This window comes from Camelina sativa, chromosome 2 (genome assembly GCF_030686135.1).
Source record: "Camelina sativa cultivar CO46 ecotype springtype chromosome 2, ASM3068613v1".
Lineage (NCBI taxonomy): Eukaryota > Viridiplantae > Streptophyta > Magnoliopsida > Brassicales > Brassicaceae > Camelina > Camelina sativa.
This window is the reverse complement of record NC_141881.1, coordinates 18,871,700-18,888,654: the sequence shown is the minus strand read 5'-3', so window position 1 is coordinate 18,888,654 and position 16,955 is coordinate 18,871,700. Positions and strand designations below refer to the sequence as shown.

At 33.0% G+C, this 16,955-nt stretch overlaps 1 protein-coding gene, 2 long non-coding RNA genes and 1 pseudogene across 5 annotated transcripts; 1 reads left to right on the top strand and 3 right to left on the bottom strand.

Moving 5' to 3' along the window:
• Positions 1-8,465: 8,465 nt before the first annotated feature.
• Positions 8,466-9,593, bottom strand: LOC147948846 (uncharacterized). Its single transcript, XR_015580581.1, has 2 exons — positions 8,990-9,593; positions 8,466-8,739 (listed from the first exon to the last, which is right to left on the bottom strand). It is a non-coding gene; the product is annotated as an uncharacterized LOC147948846 (long non-coding RNA).
• Positions 9,594-10,151: 558 nt separating this feature from the next.
• On the top strand, positions 10,152-10,845 carry LOC147948845 (uncharacterized). Its single transcript, XR_015573750.1, has 3 exons — positions 10,152-10,196; positions 10,295-10,367; positions 10,468-10,845. It is a non-coding gene; the product is annotated as an uncharacterized LOC147948845 (long non-coding RNA).
• A 586-nt stretch (positions 10,846-11,431) lies between these two features.
• Positions 11,432-13,812, bottom strand: LOC147948844 (uncharacterized). Of its 3 annotated transcripts, XM_087477389.1 has the most exons (5): positions 13,522-13,812; positions 13,340-13,427; positions 12,929-12,999; positions 12,050-12,266; positions 11,432-11,950 (listed from the first exon to the last, which is right to left on the bottom strand). In XM_087477389.1, the coding sequence occupies exons 4-5, from the start codon at positions 12,185-12,187 to the stop codon at positions 11,564-11,566; spliced, it is 525 nt and encodes a 174-aa protein (XP_087333515.1). In that variant the 5' UTR covers positions 12,188-12,266; positions 12,929-12,999; positions 13,340-13,427; positions 13,522-13,812; the 3' UTR covers positions 11,432-11,563. The 3 variants fall into 3 exon arrangements, with proteins under 3 accessions (XP_087333515.1, XP_087333507.1, XP_087333510.1); XM_087477381.1 differs by having other exon boundaries at positions 13,340-13,795; XM_087477384.1 differs by having other exon boundaries at positions 12,050-12,192; positions 13,340-13,795.
• A 696-nt stretch (positions 13,813-14,508) lies between these two features.
• On the bottom strand, positions 14,509-16,321 carry LOC104752371 (uncharacterized; annotated as a pseudogene).
• Positions 16,322-16,955: the final 634 nt, after the last annotated feature.

The window sequence follows — 16,955 nt, the reverse complement described above, 5'->3', positions numbered from 1 at the left end:
TTGTTTGATGATTAAAACTGAATGAGAATACATGAATATATAGAAAATAAAACGTTACTAACAAATATATAAAAGACACTCATTAACCCATAGACTCATTATGTCCTACAATTAAGAAAATTACACCCCAACTTGATTAGAAATCAGAGACAAATATTTTTAGTTTACCCATTAATTTATTCTCATGTTTGAATCAATTTTCAACAAAGAAGATGCTAGAAGAGTGAAAGCACTTTGAAGAAGTATAAAGCGGGTGATCTTGCTGGAGCCAACAAAAATTAAATATAATCGCACATACATATCTCTTGAGTTTATTCGTTATTTTATTATTCAACTTTGATAATAGTTTCTTTTTGTTTTTTGCAGCATTAGTACTGCGGTCCAACACTAAATCATCTATTATTTGTAGATGATGCCTTTTTGTCATGCTCATAAAAAGTCTTGCTCTACCATAATGAAGATTTTACAGGACTATGAGAGAATTTTAGGACAAACTATTAACCTTCACAAGTCAGCTATCACCTTTGGCTCACGAGTAAAGCAACATGTTAAAACAAGACTAAGTGTAACATCCGTGAACCAAAAATGTGATTTGGGGAGTGGATGTCGATCAACATCAGGGGGAGTGTCGATCGACACCAGCAATTTCTGGTTCGACCAGATTATTTTAAATGGTTGATTTTGTCTGGTTTGGTTTTAGTAGAATCCCTAACCATGTGTTTTTAAAGGGAAAGTCGACTAAGGGTTTTGGGAAAGCGCTTTTTGGTGGTTTGTCGCCATTCTAGAGAGGAAAAGAGAGGAAAAAAAGAGAAGCGCTTGAGAGTTTGGTGGTTTTTGGGAAAGCGCTTGAGAATTTTGAAGCTAGGAGGGTGTTAGAAGCTTGCTAGGAGTGTGTGGGCGTGAGTTGGGTCATAAACTTCCTGCAAAAGAGGTGAGTGCATGACCGTGGCTGATCTAAGCATGAGATCTCTTTTCTGCTTGTTTGGTGTTGTTTTGGTGTTTTTCTTGTTTGTTCTAAATGCTATAAGGTTTTTATGGGTTCATGTGGCCTTTGGGAGAGTTTTGGATGAATTGGAGATTGTTAGGAACGGAGATTCGACAATCGACTTCGATCAGAAAGTGTCTGCAGAGTTGGTGTTGATCGACACCAGGTGGGTGTCGGTCGACACTAAGGAGGTGTGTCGATGGACATTATTGGACAGTGTCGGTCGACACCAACCTTATCCGACACTTGTTTTCCTTGTTTGTTTGTATTGTTTGCTGTTTGCTTATATTGGAGTCTCCATTGCTTGTGTGTATAGCCCAGTAGATGGGTGGATTGCCTCACTGAGAGTATATGACAATACTCATGCATTTTAATTTGTGTTTGTGGTGCAGGTAAATGCAAAGTGTGATCGTGGAATCAAGACTAAAAGGAGTAGGACGTTTTATAGGTGTGATTTATTGTGGTTTAGCTATTGTTAGGTTGATAGAGTGAAGTTGATAGAACATTGTAGGATATTGGAATTTAATATTGACTTTATTGGATTATTTAATGGTTTAATGGCTTTGTATGGTTATTCGATGTTGTTGATTGATGCTAGGTTGTTAGTGGGTAATTGATCGCTAAAGATTATAATAAATACTAGGTGATACCCCGTGCTACAGCACGTGATTATATATTTTGTTAGTTACTTTTTTTTTTGTAATTTGTATTTTTGTAATGTAGTTTTTTATTTTGACTTATTTTCTTTGTTTATATAGTCTTTATTTGTATATTTGGGGTCATACAGTAAATTGGAAATCCTAATAGAATAAGTAGTTTGTAGAATGTAGCTTTTCAGTTTTAACGGAAACAGACACACTGCAATATTAGATAGTGATTTTGTAAGAGAATAGAAAATCCGCAATATCGGATAGTAGTTTTGTAAGAGGATAGACACACCGCAATATCATATAGTAGTTTTGTAAGAGGATGGGTTTTTCTTTATTTTGGTTTGTCGTAAAGTCTAAACTAAATGATGATTTGTTTTTATTTAATTGTATTAAGTTGATTTGTTGCTTCCGTAAATATCAATATAAAAGCAAATCAAATAAGTTTACATATATATACAATTTCGTATTTAATCTATTGATTATTTTGGAAACAACAAAGTCACAATCGATAAGTATTACAGATTTCTCATTATTATTAATATTCGTAATAATTATAGGAATTAAGTATGATAATAGTTAATATTTGATATTACTGAAGCTATTAAATACTCAGGTACCAGTTTCCTTATTTATAGGGATTATACCTCTGTTTGGCGACGAGAACAATTATTCTTGAATCAAACCAAATACACGATCCGAATAGTATCAACCATGATTACAAACGGATCTGCGTGTTTTGAAGTCTACTATTGTCGGGTCATACAGAATCCGCGTCTCAACCCGGTGGTAAATATGTTGTCGACCAAAGGGTATAACGTCATTTAGAGAAATCTAAACTATAGGGTGATTTAATTAAAGGCGATTCTCTAACCATTTTTAATGAAAAACGTACCAAAACAAAGACATGCTCCAATTTGAGTCTAGTGAGTACTCTTGCTTTAATAGTATAGATATATAAAAAAAAAAAAGGGAAAGCGTTATTTCACTAAGAAGGATTCTAAATCTTCAAAATGATGGAGGTTGTGGCAATTATCTGGGTCTCCCTGAATTTATTGGCAAAAAGAAAAAGCAAAAATTTCAATTATGTTGTGGAAAAGGTAAACCAGAGAACGCAAAGATGGTCTACTCATTTTTTATCAGAAGCTGGAAAGGAGATCTTTCTAAAAAGTGTGGCACTAGCCTTTCCAGTTTATACATTAAACTGCTTTAAATTATCAAAAAGTATTTGTGAAAAAGATAAACAGTATTATATCAAAGTTTTGGTGGAGTAAAAAAGGTTTGTTATGATAATTGTGTTTAGACCTCCTAAATATTCACATTACATAGTTTTACCCTATGAAAACATTTTGGAGTGAACCATGATTAGTTCTTAGAACAACTACTTATCATAAGGATAAAACCAAATCTTGCCACTTACTATTTTTGTAGATAGAAAAAAATATCTTTTACATTTTTGGAAATATAATAATTCTTTCTTTATTCAAAAGAACCCACACTCCTTACATTGACCTTAAACAAACATATTAAAGTGTAACCAAAACACGAGTAAAAAAAATCTGAAATAAATCTCTTGTTGCTGTTTAGAGAATTAAATATGTCTTATTCAAAGTTTATTTTTTGGGTAAATTACTCAAATGTTACTCATTTTAGGTAATATTACCAGAATCTACAAAAAACTTTTTTATTACTAAAATGTTTCGGGTATTTTCAAAATACCCAGCGTGCTCCTATTTTATGTTACCGGAAAAAATGTTATTACAAAAATGCCATTGCCACGTCAGACGCCACATCAGTAATCGCTGACGTGTAACCATAACTCAGCCGTAACGCGTTACAGAGTATGTTGCGGCTGAGTTATAGGTATGTTGTGGCTGAGTTATCGGAAAAACATTTGAGTAAGAGCGGACGGCTGACTTATGAAAATCTGGCTGAGTTATGCTCATAAGTCAGCCAAGCGTTACGGCAGACTTATTAAATCTGGGTGAGTTATGCGCATAACTCAGCCGTCCTTATGGATGAGTTTTCACCTAATGGTTGAGTTGTCAAAATTTTGGCTGAGTTATCACTACGACACGGCTGAGTTGTCAAAATATTGGCTGAGTTATCACTACGACACGGCTGAGTTGTCAAAAATTTGGCTGAGTTATGCTCATAAGTCAGCCAAGCGTTACGGCTGACTTATTAAATCTGGCTGAGTTATGAGCATAACTCAGCCGTCATAGGCTGACTTATCGACAACTCAGCCGTTTGACGGCTGACTTATTAGCAAAAGATTAATTACTAGAATGTTATTCAGTTACGGCTGACTTATCAAACGATATGGCTGAGTTACATATTTTCAGTTGATGAAACGGCTGAGTTTGGCAGCAATTTTTTTTGCTTTTTAATTACTGTAATGTTTTTCATGTTGTGGCTGAGTTACATTGTTAACTAAACTTCTTTGTTACGTTGCAAATTAAAAAATTAACTAAATGCATGCCATAATATTTAAAATCTTATCATATTTAGGTCTATGTCTATTTTCATTTCAAATGATAATAAAAAATAATAATTTAGGAGAAATAAAATAACTAATTAAAAAGCTATTAAATAAAAGGAAAACAGTAAAAACTATTTTTCTTGATATATGAATTAAATAAAAACGAAAACATAATATTTTTTATTATATAACTGAATTTTCATTTTTTTAATTAAAAAAATAGATAACTCAACTTACCACATCTTTAACTCATGAAAATTTCCATGATGTTGAATAATCTTTTGAGTTAACAATTTTAAAATAACTAATTAAAAATTTTATTAAATAAAAGAAAAACAGTAAAAATTATTTTTCTTGATATATTAATTAAATAAAAACGAAAAAAAATATTTTTTTGTATTATATAACTGAATTTTGGTTTTTTTTTAATTAAAAAAAAAATAGATAACTCTACTTACCACATCTTTAACTCATGAAAATTTCCATGATGTTGAATAATCTTTTGAGTTAACAATTTTACAAAGGATATACCTCAAACTTGTACATCAACCATAACACATGATTATTCAAACTCAACTTCAAAAAAATTAGTTTTGTTAGTGATTGGTAACATTTTTGAATAAAATTTAGGTCTATGTCTATTTTCATTTCAAATAATAATAAAATATAATAATTTAGGAGAAATAAAATAATTAATTAAAAAAGTTATTAAATAAAAGAAAACAGTAAAAATTATTTTTCTTGATATATGAATCAAATAAAAACGAGAAAATAATTTTTTTGTATTATATAACTGAATTTTCGTTTTTTTAATTAAAAAAAAATAGATAACTCAACTTACCACATCTTTAACTCATGAAAATTTCCATGATGTTGAATAATCTTTTGAGTTAACAATTTTACAAAGGATATACCTCAAACTTGTACATCAACCATAACACATGATTATTCAAACTCAACTTCAAAAAAATTAGTTTTGTTAGTGATTGGTAACATTTTTGAATAAAATTTAGGTCTATGTCTATTTTCATTTCAAATAATAATAAAAAATAATAATTTAGGAGAAATAAAATAATTAATCAAAAAAGTTATTAAATAAAAGAAAAACAGTAAAAATTATTTTTCTTGATATATGAATTAAATAAAAACGAGAAAATAATTTTTTTGTATTATATAATTGAATTTTCGTTTTTTTAATTAAAAAATAGATAACTCAACTTACCACATCTTTAACTCATGAAAATTTCCATGATGTTGAATAATCTTTTGAGTTAACAATTTTACAAAAGATATACCTCAAACTTGTACATCAACCATAACACATGATTATTCAAACTCAACTTCAAAAAAATTAGTTTTGTTAGTGATTGGTAATATTTTTGAATAAAATTTAGGTCTATGTCTATTTTCATTTCAAATGATAATAAAAAATAATAATTTAGGAGAAATAAAATAACTAATTAAAAAAGTTAGTTTTGTTAGTGATTGGTAACATTTTTGAATAAAATTTGAGTTAAGTCCATAACTCAACTTAAGTCAATAGTAACACATGTTATCATCTATTTACTTTCAGATTTTTCTTGTGATAACTCAGCCATAACTCACTATAACTCAGCCGTCACATGACCTTTCGTTTTCCCGTAAATATTATAACTCAGCCGTAAAGTCATATATATCTTCCATTTACTTTCAGATAGTTTCTTGTGATAACTCAGCCATAACTCACTATAACTCAGCCGTCACATGACCTTTCGTTTTCCCGTAAATATTATAACTCAGCCGTAAAGTCATATATATCATCCATTTACTTTCAGATTGTTTCTTGTGATAACTCAGCCATAACTCACTATAACTCAGCCGTCACATGACCTTTCGTTTTCCCGTAAATATTATAACTCAGCCGTAAAGTCATATATATCATCCATTTACTTTCAGATTGTTTCTTGTGGTAACTCAGCCATAACTCACTATAACTCAGCCGTCACATGACCTTTCGTTTTCCCGTAATGATTATAACTCAGCCGTAAAGCGATATTTTGGTGTCAAACCATCAGTTAACCTAATAATAGACATACTTCCATTCTAAATTTAAATTTTGAGTTATAATAATTTTAATATTCAGTTGTTGGAGAAATACTTATAGAAAAATAAAATTCTAAATTCAAATAATAATTATTTAATTATTTGCAATAATATCTTGTAATAAAAAGCTCACTTTATGAATTTATTATGCGTGTGGATTTGAACAGACACAGAATTAGTGATTTTCGCGCTTCCCTAACAACATTTTTTGTGACATCGAGAGACGTTTTAATACTTATTAGGAATCTGACAGAACAAAAGACCCAGAAAATAATATCTTGTGAAAAAAGCTCACTTGATGAATTTATTATACGTGTGGATTTGAGCAAGCACGGAATTAGTGATTTTTTGCGCTTCTCTAACAACACTTTTTGTGACATCGAGAGACGTTTTAATACTTATTAGGAATCTGACAAAACAAAAGACCCAGGAAAGAAAGAAAAATACGTTTTAATATTATTGAGAAAACCCTAAACGATAACTCAGCGATAACTTTACCATAACTCAGCCAACCCTCAAATTAGAATGATTAAATAACCGACCAAACCGAACCGAACCGGAAACTATTTTTTCCATTATTTTTGGTTAATTACGGTTATATTCGGCTTGCTATCGATTATATTAAGTTAATCGACCCAATTTGGATAACATTTGGATTATTTATTATGGTTATATATTCATCTAACCGACCCATAACCAGAAATAACCGAAAAATAATTTCAAAATTTTTTAAATTTTCAAATGGTTATCGTATTAGTATATCCAAATTACCACTTTAAACCAAACACAATATAACAAAAACCAAACTGTTATATTAAAACTCATAATGTTAGAAATATGAACCCTAAACCTCAAACCCTAACCCTAACCCTAACCCTAACCCCTAAATGTTATGTTTTGAATGTTTTACACATTTTGATCAGACTGTGTAAAAATCAATCTTTGTCTATAATTATTACTTATTATTGCTTATTATGATTGTAATATTCATTTTTTCATTCTATATTTTAATTTAGAGTTATAATAATTCTAGTTTACAAATATTTCATAAGTCAGCCGTTTATGTCGATAACTCAGCCATATCAGTCAATTGTTTGATAAATACTTTTATTAATAAAAAAATAAAATTCAAATTTTGAATTCTTTTTAATTAAAAAATCGTTAAAATCTCATTTATTACGCGTGTGGTTCTTAACAATAAACATAATTATTGTTTGCGTCTCCCTAACAATACTTTTTGTATTCTCGAGAAGGTATATAATAAATTAATATATCTGTTGCATAACTCAGCCATAACTTTACCATAACTCAGCCAACCCTTAAATTAGAATGACTAAATAATCGACCAAACCGAACCGAACCACATTTTCTTTTCCATTATTTTCGGTTAATTACGGTTATATTCAGCTTGTTATCGGTTATATTAAGTTAATCCACCTAATTTGGATAACATTTGGATTATTTATGGTTATATATTCATCTAACCGACCTATAACCGGAAATAACCGAAAATTAATTTCAAAATTTTTTAAATTTTCAAATGGTTATCATATTAGTATATCCAAATTACCACCTTAAACCAAACACCAATATAACAAAAACCAAACTATTATATTAAAACTCATAATGTTAGAAATATGAACCCTAAACCTCAAACCCTAATCCTAACCCTAACCCTAACCCCTAAATGTCATGTTTTGAATGTTTTACACATTTTGATCAGACTGTGTAAAAATCAATCTTTGTCTATAATTATTACTTTTTATTGCTTATAATGATTGTAATATTCATTTTTTCATTCTATATTTTAATTTTAAGTTATAATAATTCTAATTTACAAATATTTCATAAGTCAGCCGTTTATGTCGATAACTCAGCATATCATTCAATTGTTTGAGAAATACTTTTATTTTTTTTATTCGCAATTCGAATTCAAATTTTTTTAATTAATTTAAATAATATATTGTAAGAAAAGCTAAAGTAGTGATTTTTTGGGATTCCCCAACAACATTTTTTATGCTATCGAAAGTTTTAATTAGATAATTTATTAGAAATATGATAGAACAAAAAACCCAGAAAAAAAGAAGAATACATACTAATATCTTATAACTCCATAATTCAACTCAGCCGTGTGAAATAAATCAGCCATAGACAAATCAATCTTTTACATACCCAAATACAATTCATCTCGAATTGAGCATAGTGACGAATTATGTTTAAAAGAGTGTAAACGTGATGGTATAATAATAATGTGCAACGCTTTACAAAATTTATAGGAAGCAAAATTTTTGAATTCTATTTTAAATCTGTTACATCAAATCTAAACAGTTGAAACAGAGAACCGAAAGAGACGATAGGAACCAAACACAACGAAACAGAAGCATAACGAGAGAGAGAGAGAGAGTGATAAAGAGAGTTTTCAAAATAACCCCCGATCTAATTAATGGAATTACCATCCTCCTCCACCGCTTCCTCCGTAACTTCCTCCTTCACCACCACCGTATCCTCCTCCACCCTCACGTCTTCCACCACCGTATCCTTGCCTGCAAAGGTAAAAAAAAAAAAAAAATTATAAATAGGTGCGATGATATGTCTCGGATCTAATGCAGAACTAAATTGATGTAATTTTCACAGCCCTGACATATAATGTTAAATGATAGAATTAATCAACGATACTACACATTACTCAGCAATATAAGTTTTCACATGAATCAAAGCTGCTTGTGTTACTCACTCATCAAATTCAGCTGTGGAACAATCGATAAAGTAAACTAGCAAGTGGGAAAAGCTTACTCTCGAGATAAAACATGGATGATTTCGAAGAGAACGAGCTGTAAGAGGTTGCAAGAGAAGGCGAAGACGATGCTGAAAATGATTTGAACCAAGGCTCGCTTCTCTTCGTACTCCTTGTAAAGCCTCCGATTGAGAAACAGACATAGAGATCCCATCACCACTATCCCCTCAAAGATCGCCCATCCGTAACCCATCTCCGGCGATCTCTCTCTCTCTCTCTCTCTCTCTAACAAGAACAAGCGAGAAATTTTGGTTTTCTTTTTGCCCCAATTTCAAAGCTTGATCCATCAAACCACACTAAACCGGATCTCCGTACCAAACTTATCAATTTCCGGTACAATTACCCAAATTCAGAGACACATTAGTAAATTGCCTCGATCTCGGCATGTAACAGACCTTGGAATCAACAAGGTCGCCGTATTGAGAGAAGGCTGTCTCAAGAGCTCTATCATCGGTGGTCCAGGCTAGACCTTCAACGAAGCACCGGATCTCAACATCTGCGGACGCTATTGAAATATTTTGAGAAAGAAGAAGATCTGGGGTTTAACAGCGAGGGACAAAAGAGATTTGTGAAGAATGAAGAAGACGAAGTCTCCAATTTATAATGGGGGTGAGGGAGGCTGAGACTCAAGGTTAAGATATTTTCTAGGGTTTAGTAAAAAATTGGTTTAACCATGGTTAGATTTGTGGTTTACTCAAAATAAGCAATTGTTGATTCTGAAAAAAAATTGTTTAGTGACGTAGAAAATCGAAAATGAAGTGTATTTTAATTTGCTGATGTGTATTTTTTTTTTTTTTTTTTACTCTAAATCGAAAAACTAAATCCAAGAGGTAAATTGTAATTACACTCAGGGCCTTAAACATTCTAGTAATTTTCAAAAGATTTATAGATATGAGTAATAAACCAACTTTTGGATAACATTTGAGTAATTCTTTCTTATTTTTTCCTGATTTTTTTATGAAGCAAAAAGAGAAATAAATGAAACACATAATTTAAAATGATTAATTTTGAAATTAAGATTTTTGAGTATGGAAACATATCAAAATTGAGCAGTGGAAACTTTGACTGGATGCATTTGTGAATTAAACAAAAATAAATTGTATATGTTTTGAAGCTTTATAAAATCTAGTAATCTAAGGAAGGAGGAAAGACAAAATCGCCTACAAGTCTAAAGTTGTTCTTCTCTTGATTCTCCTCATAGTAGAGGTATGTTCACCTTCATCACCCTACGCTACGCTGAATCAGTCTTCTTTTTCTCGTCTTTACATAATATGAATATATCTCTTTTTCTTTTATGGTATCAGATTGATTGAATATATATCTTTCTTTGCTGGTTTTGGTGGTTGGATCTCTCAGTTTAATTGTGGAGCAACTAAGGTATCGTTCTTCTTAACAAGTATAAAATTGTTACTTCGTTTTGATAAATGTGATTTGGTTTGTGTTTTTCGTGACTAAGTTTCTCTTCACCGGTTTGTAGACTGAGAAGACATTATCTGGGCTTTGTTTGCAAATTGGTCACCACCTTGGAACTTTTTCACGTCACACTTCCTTCATCAAAATCTCGTAGAACTTTTAATATATCGTATTGGTTCATAACTTCATGTGAAATTAAAAGGTCCCATTCTGATGACCAGTTTGCAAACATAGCCCAGATAATGCCTTCTCAGTCTGCAAACTGGCAGTCAAAAACCAGAATCTTCTCTGAAGCTGATAGACAAGAACGGGAGATAGACAGGGAGTAGACCACCAAGATCTTTTGTGAAGCATTTTTCTTATGTTTATTTTCATTGATGTTTATTTTCATTCAAGATGGCTCCTTTTCCTCCAAAGTTTCTTAAAACCTGTAGAAGCTCGATAGAGAACTAAATGACTCTAATAAACACTCATTGACTCAATAAAATATATATGAAAGAAGAAAAAAGTAAAAACAAAAAAATCGAGAAAAACAAGATACATCACCAAACATTTCAAAGATGAATCTATTCTAGATGCACGTGCTCTTAGATATTAATCTTGTGGTTACTCTTCCATGTTAGCTGGACTCACACTACAAAACATAACTCAATTTCTCGTTGGAGACAGTAAACTTATAAGAATGGGGATAGATAATTTGATTGATTTACATCCCCTCGTCTACTTCAATCAAATTTTACTCACAAAAATTATGCTCTCCAAACGCTCATTTCTAATAATGGTTCATATCATCGATGTTATATTAATCCTGTTGACCATGATTTTATCAAAAAGCAATGTTCTAAAATACGCTAGGCGCTAGCCGGGCGGTGCACCACCGTTTAGCATATAGCTGTATACGCGGCTGTATATGCGGAATATATACGGTAAATATATTTTACCAAAAATATATATAGATGTGATAAATTATAAATATATTATATATAAATAATTAAATATATATATATATATATATAAAAACAAATAAAAATCAAAATATCTGCAAAATTACTTATAAAATTGTCAAACCAATAGTATCAACCTTAAATTGTCAAAAATACTCATGAAATTGTCAAACCAAGTAGTCTAAAGCAAAACGAAAACAGAAAAACAAACCAATTTTAATCTTCAAGTTCTTCTTCTCCGTCGACTTGTAGAATCTGGTCATCGTCAGACTCGCAATCAGTATCATCAAGTTCTTCTTCGTTGTCGGATATGAAATCATCTTCATCATCTAACTCTCTAATTTGATCTGCATCATCAATGGTTGAGCGAAATGGTTCTTCTTCACCTATATCACCTTGTAAATCGAACTGTGAGTCCTCTCCATCATTGGAAATCCCATCAACTAACCATGATTGAGCATTAGTAGCATGATTCGCAACCAATATATCAACATTATTCTCCTTTTGTCTCTTCCTTTGGTTTATCAATCTTAAATTGAATTGGACATACACAAGACTGTTCATTCGACTTACCGCAAGTCTGTTTCGTTTCTTTGTACGTACCTACATATAATAGTAGGGAGCAATATAAATTAACTGAACCATTGAACTATATGCATAAAAATCAAGGTAACTGAAAATTAGAGCAAAATAAAGTCTAACCCCTTCAAATGTACTCCAGTTTCTTTCACATCCGGATGAACTTGTAGTCAAAGCCAAAATTCTCTTAGCCATTTTTGCTAAATTAGGAACAATGTAACACCCGTACCGTCGCAAAAGACGGAACAACATGTAATCCATCCGGTCTGGCCAAAAACGTTTCTTTCTTTAAAATTCACCAACGAAGAAACTTCAAACTGTAACTCTTGAACTTACTAACCTGGGAAAAAGGGAAAGAAGGGGGTGAGTAAACAAGTTTACTCAGTGAAGAGATCAAACTCTGCCCACTGGACATACAATAATCACATTCCAAATATAATCAACAAACATTACTTAGCATAGATTCAGAATGTCTATCAAGCAAGCAAACAAACAAACTTCTTATTTCTCCTTATTAACTCTCATCTTATTTTATGCACTTCTGTGGCAACTACCACTTGTAAACATTTCTGTTTCTTTACATTACTTAATAAGTTTTACTTTACTTATAGGTTTGGCCATTATCACTTTTTCTGGCTCCCAAACCCCCTTTCTTAGAAGACCACGGCCCATAGCTCGATTCTTCCCCTGCTCGTCAGCGGTTTATGACCCATAATGAACCCGTCGGTCCATTACAGTCCAACATCCTCAAGTATCTTTTCTTTTCTCATTCTCATGTATGTTCATAATTTTATTTATAATATAATATAAGTTAATTTATAACACCATATCATGTAGTTAATGAGCTTCACATATATCATGTTACTAACAACCTACTTTATCATGCACACAAATCCACACAAAGACATTCAATTAACAAACAATTCTTGAGTCTATACTCAGCAACTATCGAAGAGTATATAAGGAAAGAGATTACTGCATATCCGCAAATACCACCCTCACCTTAGCAATTGGATTTAATCCTTGGTTTAGAAATAACAACAACAGAACCTTGCTTTAGCAACAATCTTGGTCTGCAATGATTTAGATGACAACAATCCATTAAATAATCCATGGTTATTCCAATAAACCAAATCCAAACACATGCCTCGGTTTAACATTTCTATGCTTGACTTTGTGCTTCTTAATTAAATCGATCAACCACAGTTTAATAATTAAACCAAACCAATATAATTATCCCCCAGTTATACATGATCGCACAACACCACACTTTTTACGTACTCACATAATTGAGTTCGGTAATGGACCTTAATTACACAAACTTTTTCCGGTTTAGTTGGTTTATGCTCCCGGTTCAATAATCAACAAAACAACACAACACAAACACGCACGAGACTAAGCTCCGCCGTTTACCTCTCTCTCTCTCTCTACAACTTCTCTCGACGGACATGTTTGGTGGCTCCAAGAGAAGGTTCAGCCCACGGTGGTTACGTCATCATGGCTCAACAATCAAAACCAAAACAACACAACATATCATAAGTCAATGCCCAAAAACTTCCTGCACAAGTTACAAAAGAAATCTAGGGTTTCCTTACCCTTAATGGCCTCGACAATGGCTACGACTGCTCCGGTGACAGGAAATTGACATCCCCGGTGAAAGACGGTGGTTGACTGACCAACGGTGGTGATCGGTGGTGAGCGACGGGAACGATGGAGACCAAAAAGAACAACAGACCTTTATCTACGCTTCTCCTCCACGAGACTCACGGCAACAGTAGAGGATCACGGCGACGACAACAATCTCACTCTTATTGACTTAGGGACGTTTTACTCAAGATCTCTTCCCTTTGTAAAAGAGCAACGGCGATAGACGCGTATACATACCTATGTATCCACGAGCACACACTCACAATACACATATAACCTTGTCGTTTTGTCTTTTGATCAACTTAGGTCTTTAAGGGCTAATCTTAATAATAAAACAAACCGGCCCAATAAGAATTAAGAAATCGGGGTGTTACAAACAACATTTCCATATGTTTCCCACCAATAAACTAAAAATGTAAAATATAAACCAATGTAAATGATCTAAGTAAATAAAAGTCATGCTCGCGATGGAGTAGAAGTAGAACTACATGCTCGTGTTATGTAAAAATCTGCAAGTGTTCTGTTTGAAAAAAACCTGCAAGTGTTCTGTTTGAAAAAACCTGCAAGTGTTCTGTTTGAAAAAAACCTGCAAGTGTTATGTTTGAAAAAACCTGCAAGTGTTCTGTTTGAAAAAAACCTGCAAGTTTTATGTTTGAAAAAACCTGCAAGTGTTCTGTTTGAAAAAAAACCTGCAAGTGTTATGTTTGAAAAAACCTGCAAGTGTTCTGTTTGAAAAAAACCTACAAGTGTTCTGTTTGAAAAAAAACCTGCAAGTGTTCTGTTTGAAAAAAACCTGCAAGTGTACCAATGAAACGATGATACAAAATGATACAAAGAAACGATGATGCAAATCCATGCTGTTTGAAAAAAAACCTGCTCGTGCTCATGTTTTTAAAAAACATGATTGTGCTATGTTTCAACTACATGCTCGTGCTCTATATGAAATAAACATGATCGTGCTTTGTTTGATTAATACCTGGATCATAATCCTCCTTCTGGCAGCCTAGGATGGCCCATGGTTTTCCAAAGTTTCCTTCTTTGTTTTTGTAAATCGCCAGTTCAGAGTTGATGACTTGACATTGTGTGTTGACATCATTGGGGAAAAATGTAGAGACACACTTAAAGACTGCATTTGATACCTCATCATTGGAGGCTTGGCTTGAATCTTTATAGAAGTAGTATGGATTCAACAAATAACCTGTCAGATGCAAAGGATTGTCAAGTCGACCCTTGATCTTTTCTTCAATGATACTCAATATCGGCTTAACATTTTTTTTCCACATGTTTTAATCCATCACTGATCTGTTTCTTTGCTTCTATCAGTTCTCCATGCAGAAATCCCATTGTAGGCTTCTTATCTCCATCAACAAGTCGAAGCAGTTTGACCAATGGTCCAAAAACTTTCAAGCACATTATCACCCCATTCCAAAATTTAACACTCATCACTGTGCTAAATGCCTTGATGCCTTTGGAATGTTTCGACCATTTGCAGTTTCTCCACTCACTGCTAGAAAACATGGCTGATAGTTGATCCCTCTTGTCCAAGAGACTTTGCAAAGTAAGAAACGATGATGCAAATCTAGTAACACCAGGTCTCACAATGTCTGTCCTAGTTGTGAATGTTCTCATCAACGCCAATGTCTTATGATGAGCATATATGAAGATTGTGAATTCTTTTGCCATCTTAATTGTACCTTTGAACCTTGTGAGTTTCGAGATGCTTTCCAGCATCAAATTGATGGAGTGAGTTGCACATGATGTCCAGAATATACTCGGCTTGATCTCTTTCAACATTTTTGCCGCAGCCATATTGTTAGCGGCATTATCAGTAACCACTTGAACTACATTCTCTTCACCAATCTCCTCAATGCAGCCTTTGACATACTCAAAAATATATCCACCTGTAAGAGCCTCATCTGAACTATCTTTACAAGAGCGAAACATTGTACCTCCTTTGCAATTGACACACAGATTCATGATACTTCTCCTCTTTCGATCAGACCAAGCATCTGTCATCACCGTGCACCCATTCTTCTTCGAATCTTCTTCTTGTGGTTTCAGCAAACCATGAACTCTATCAACTTCTTCCTTAAGTAAAGGCTCTCGAAGTTGGTGTTGACTTGGTGGTGTGAGTCCTGGACCAAATTGTCCTATAGCTTCAGCCATTAGCTTAAACTCATCGTTTGCAATGGTATTGAAAGGAACCCCTGAAGCATACACCCACCTAGCAATATATTGTTGAACCTTGTGTAGCTTCTCTTTCCAAAGAGCATCATTGATATTTTGTTGCCTAGTTGGAAGAGGTCTAGATTTTGGATTGATGTTTGTTGCAAACTTATCCATCGGACCAAGTGTCCTTTGCATCTTTCTTGAACCCATTTCTTCAAGCTCAATCACATCATCCATATCTCCACTGCCATGAACATTAACTTTCTGCTGCAGCTCATCATCTAGAGTTACCTTCTTCTTCTTCTTCTTCTTTGCTTCCTCGATAGCATTCTTGCACATCTCTTGATCATCCTTTGATGATCTTGGACAAGCAGAAACATTTCCAGGAATTCTGGCAATGTGTTCTTTTATCCGATAAACACCACCTGAAAATTCTTTCCCACACAATTTGCATTTAACTTTGTCAAGATTTTTCGAATCAGACAACATTCCATATTCCCAAGCAACATCTTTAGAGTTTCTCTTCAAAACTGTTGAATCTGATGCTCCACTAGATTCCTCATTCAAACCAGAATCCATTGGAACTTGAATAAAAAAAATTACAAAAGACAAATCTGCAGTGAGATTCCAACTAAAACGATTCGTAACACTGCTTGACTAGATCAAAACATAGTTTCGATATTAAAACAGAGTATAGCGAAGACAACAATGATCGAATGATGTTCTCTAATCAACATAGTTCTCTAATCAAGAAGACAACAACGATCGAATGAAGTTCTCTAATCAACAAGACAACAATGATAGATGATAAAGCCAACAAAGAAAGATCAAAATCAAAACAAGAGAAGGAGAGTAAATCAAACCTGCAACTGTATGTATATCGAATGAAGTTTGAGAACAAACAACCTAAGTGTCACGGCAGTAGAAAGAAACGATAATAAAGCTTAGGGTTTTATCAATTTATAGGGTTGTATTTTGAATGAAGGTTAAAAAAATAAAAACGTATTATATATACGATAACTGTATAGGCAACCGCATATACGCCGTATAAGCAACTGTATTAGACCAAGCAGTATATGTTAAGCGTTTAGACAAGAAACGGTACACTAGATCACCGTACACCATATGGAGCCCATATATGCGGCCGCCCAGGCCGTATTTTAGAACACTCTCAAAAACTATTCATTTACCAAGGAAGGTGGTGCCTGAGCGG

Coding starts and splice junctions, on each gene's coding strand:
- LOC147948844 (XM_087477389.1), bottom strand. CDS start 12,187: ATGGATTACATGTTGTTCCGTCTTTTGCGACGGTACGGGTGTTACATT. Junction 11,951..12,049: donor ACTGGAGTACATTTGAAGGG/GTTAGACTTTAT, acceptor TATTATATGTAG/GTACGTACAAAGAAACGAAA.